Source organism: Plectropomus leopardus, unplaced genomic scaffold (genome assembly GCF_008729295.1).
Source record: "Plectropomus leopardus isolate mb unplaced genomic scaffold, YSFRI_Pleo_2.0 unplaced_scaffold26971, whole genome shotgun sequence".
Classification (NCBI taxonomy): domain Eukaryota; kingdom Metazoa; phylum Chordata; class Actinopteri; order Perciformes; family Serranidae; genus Plectropomus; species Plectropomus leopardus.
Window position 1 is genome coordinate 1 of NW_024629347.1, and position 3,789 is coordinate 3,789.

The 3,789-nt window shown below is 43.4% G+C and overlaps 1 protein-coding gene across 1 annotated transcript; it reads right to left on the bottom strand.

The window, feature by feature from the left end:
• Nucleotides 1–31: 31 nt before the first annotated feature.
• On the bottom strand, nucleotides 32–3,653 carry LOC121937640 (CCR4-NOT transcription complex subunit 9; the record flags this gene model as incomplete). Its single annotated transcript, XM_042480967.1, has 6 exons — nucleotides 32–416; nucleotides 1,302–1,393; nucleotides 1,475–1,573; nucleotides 1,664–1,773; nucleotides 3,350–3,459; nucleotides 3,538–3,653. Coding segments are annotated over 6 exons (696 nt in total), but the record flags the coding sequence as incomplete, so codon positions are not given.
• Nucleotides 3,654–3,789: the final 136 nt, after the last annotated feature.

The window sequence follows — 3,789 nt, forward strand, 5'->3', positions numbered from 1 at the left end:
ACAGAAGTGAATGAATATGCTTAAGCTGGTCTCTGAGCAACAATTTATTGTAGATTTGTAAATCAGTTGTAAAACACACGGCGAGCAAAACGTCTGTGGGTTCATGGAAACGACTGTAGCAGCTCAAGTTATTTCCTTGCAAAGTGTTATGAGGCTTGTTAATTTCAGCGTCTTTGATAAAAACGTGGTTCAGGCCTCGTCCGTCAGGCAGTTGTTTGCTGGTGTTGTGGAAAAGAAGTGTGCGCAGTCACTGTGGAGGGAGAGGGATGCCCCGGGGGTCTGTGACATGACCCTCTTGCAGGTTCTTTACCAGCTGGGCCAGCCAGCGCTTGGTGGTGGTGTCGTCCTTCAGGACCTGGGCGAACGTGGTGTCTTTGAGCTGGTCGGGTAGGCACTGACGCAGAGCTTCTCTGGCTCTGCACGAGACCAAACGAACACAGAACATCTCTACACATTTGACCTTTTTCTCTGTTAAACTTTGTCATGATTAGCGCGTGAATTCTCAAGTTTTGGCCAAAAAACATGTTTTGTTGGATCACAGTGACCTTTGACCGCCAAATTGTAATCAGTCCAAGTGGACGTTTTTGTCAAATTCCGTCACGGCGATATTGATGTAACGCATTTACAAGAATGAGACTGAGGAGGTCACATTGAGCTTGACCTTTGACCTGTGACCACCAAATTTGAATTCCATTCATTCATTAAGTCCAAGTGGGTGTTTGTGCCTAATTTCAGGACGTCCTCAAGGTGCTCTTGTCGTAACACAATCACAAGAATGAGACAGATGAGGTCACGATGACCTTGACTTTTGACCACCAAATTCAAATTAGACCTACTTAATCTTTGATTCCGAGTGGATGTTTGTGCCAAATTTGAGGGAATTTCTTCAAAGCACTCTTGTTATAACGTGTTCATGAGAATGAGACAGATGAAGTCACAATGACCTTGATCTTTGACCTATAACCACCAAAACTGAGTTCCATTCACCTCATTGGTGAGTCCTAGTGGACGTTTGTGCCAAATTTTCAATCCTCAAGGTGCTCTTGAGGTATTGCGTTTATGCAAATGAAATGAACAAGGTCACAGACACCTTGACCTTTGACCACCGAATTCTAATCAGTTTATCGATGAGTCCAAGTGAACGTTTGTGCCAAATTTTTACAAAAATTCCCTCACGGAGTTCTTTAGATATCACAATCAAAAGAATGGGTTGGATGGACAACTAAAAACTGCTATTGCACCTATTGAGTCCTCAATGTTGGTCTTAAGATCCGATCTCTCAGATTCAGTGGTAAAAGTACCTGGAGTTGTCCGATAGGCGTAAGTAGCAGCGCACCACGTGCTTCAGTAGGCGTGCTGACGGCTCTTTGGAGAGCTGCAGGACCATTTTGCCCTGAAACAGAGAAACAAATGTTAAGGCCAAAAAAGAAAAACACAAAAAACGTTCAATTTTATAATGAAGCCAGAATCTTACGAGAATCATAGCAACATGGGAGAAGCGTTCATATGTTTGACATATGTACGCAAGCCCCGTGTCATCCAGGAGGATCTTCTGTAGGATGAAGGTTGCAACCTAAAAAAAGTATAAACCACATGAATGCTGGCCCGGAGGGTCTACCAAAGCACTCGATAAATTGGGCGGAATAAGGTCGGGTCAGGGCACCGTTTTGGAGAGCTCGCTGCCGGACTCCATGATGCGAAGGCACAGGGGAATGATCTCTGTGGTCAACAGGAAGTTGATAACTTCCTGCTCATCTGTTTTCACCAAAGCGCCTGGAAAAGAGTTGACATGACGAACCAATGAGATCGAACATTGTGAGGACCTGAACAGTAACTTCTACAAATACACAGAAAATAAATCATATTCTGAAAATGTTACATGACGTGATATATCGGGTTATAGTGGAGTGTAACTGGGGTGTATTTGGTGTATTTGGTCGTACTGAGTTCTAGTTCAGTGTATTGGGGTGTATTTGGTGTATTTGGTCGTAGTTCTAGTTCAGTGTATCGGGGTGTATTGGATTGAGGTTGAGAATGAATGTACTGGGGCGTACTGGGTTGTAATTGAGTGTTTTGGTGTATATGGGGATGTATTGGGTTGTACTTGGTAGTAGTTGATTGTATAGGGTTGTTATTGAGTATAGTGGGTTGTACTTGGTTGTAGCATATTGGGTTGTACTAGGTCTTAATTGAGTGTACTGCGTTGTAGATGATTGTACTGGGGTGTACTGGCTTGTAGTTGAGTGTATTGGGGTGTACTGGGTTGTACTGGGTTGTAGTTGATTGTACTGGGTTGTAATTGAGTGTATCGGTGTGTACTAGGTTATAGTTGATTGTATTGGGTTGTCCTGGGCTGTAGTTGATTGTATTGGGTTGTACTGGGTTGTAAATCAGTGTATTGAGTTGTACTTGGTAGTAGTTGATTGTATTGGCTTGTCCTGGGCTGTAATTGATTGTATTGGGTTGTACTTGGTTTTAAATGAGTGTATTGGGTTGTACTAGGTCTTAATTGAGTGTACTGGGTTGTAGATGATTGTACTGGGCTGTACTGGGTTGTAGTTGAGTGTATAGGGGTGTATTGGGTTGTACTGGGTTGTAGTTGAGTGTATTGGGGTGTATTGGGTTGTACTGGGTTGTAATTGAGTGAATTGGTGTGTACTAGGTTATAGTTGATTGTACTGGGTTGTACTGGGTTGTAGTTGAGTGAACTGGGTTGTATTTGAGTGTATTGGGTTGAACTGGGTTGTAACTGGGCGTATTAAGTTATAGTTGATTGTATTGGGTTGTACTAGGTCTTAATTGAGTGTACTGGGTTGTAGATGATTGTACTAGGATGTACTGGGTTGTAGTTGAGTGTATTGAGGTGTATTGGGTTGTACTGGGTTGTAGTTGATTGTACTGGGTTGTAATTGAGTGTATTGGTGTGTACTAGGTTATAGTTGATTGTATTGGGTGGTACTGGGTTGTAGTTGATTGTACTGAGTTGTACTGGGTTGTAGTTGAATGAACTGGGTTGTAAGAGTGTATTGGGTTGTACTGGGTTGTAGTTGAGTGAACTGGGTTGTATTTGAGTGTATTGGGTTGAACTGGGTTGTAAGAGTGTATTGGATTGTACTGGGTTGCAGTTGAGTATATTAGGGTGTACTGGGTTGTAACTGGGCGTATTAAGTTATAGTTGATTGTATTGGGTTGTACTGGGTTGTAGTTGAGTGTATTAGTGTGTACTGGGATTTAGTTGACTGTACTGGTTGTGCTGGGTTGTAGTTGAGTATAATGGGGTGCACTGGGGTGTACTGGATTGAAATTGAATGTATTGGGAAGTACTGGGGTGTATTGGGGGTTTTCTTACCTATGACTCCTAAGCTGGTGAGGCGGAGGTACTCGAACGGCCGCGTTTTGCTCACCGTGTGTAAGAACGGGTAGAGGAAGAGGGGGATGTGCGCAGCCAGGAAAGCTGACCTGTGAACCGCAAAAACGCACTGATTTGTTTTTTGATGTAACTTCATTGCTGCACGTCTTCTGACCATGGACACGTACCTTGTCTCGGGATAAGAGGCAACGCACTGAAGGAGCGCGAGGGCGTTACACACTCTGTTGGACTGGTGTGCCGTCAGGGTCGGGGGGTTGATTGATGGGTAGATGTTGACGATTTCCTAAAAATGACGAGAATGAAAAAGCAGGTAAAGCAACATATGTATCATCAGCTCCAGTTCAGTGTCTGTGCGTGGTTCATACACATTTTTGTGGTAGGGTGGTGCAAAAAGGGGGAGGCACTTAAAATAATTTTTT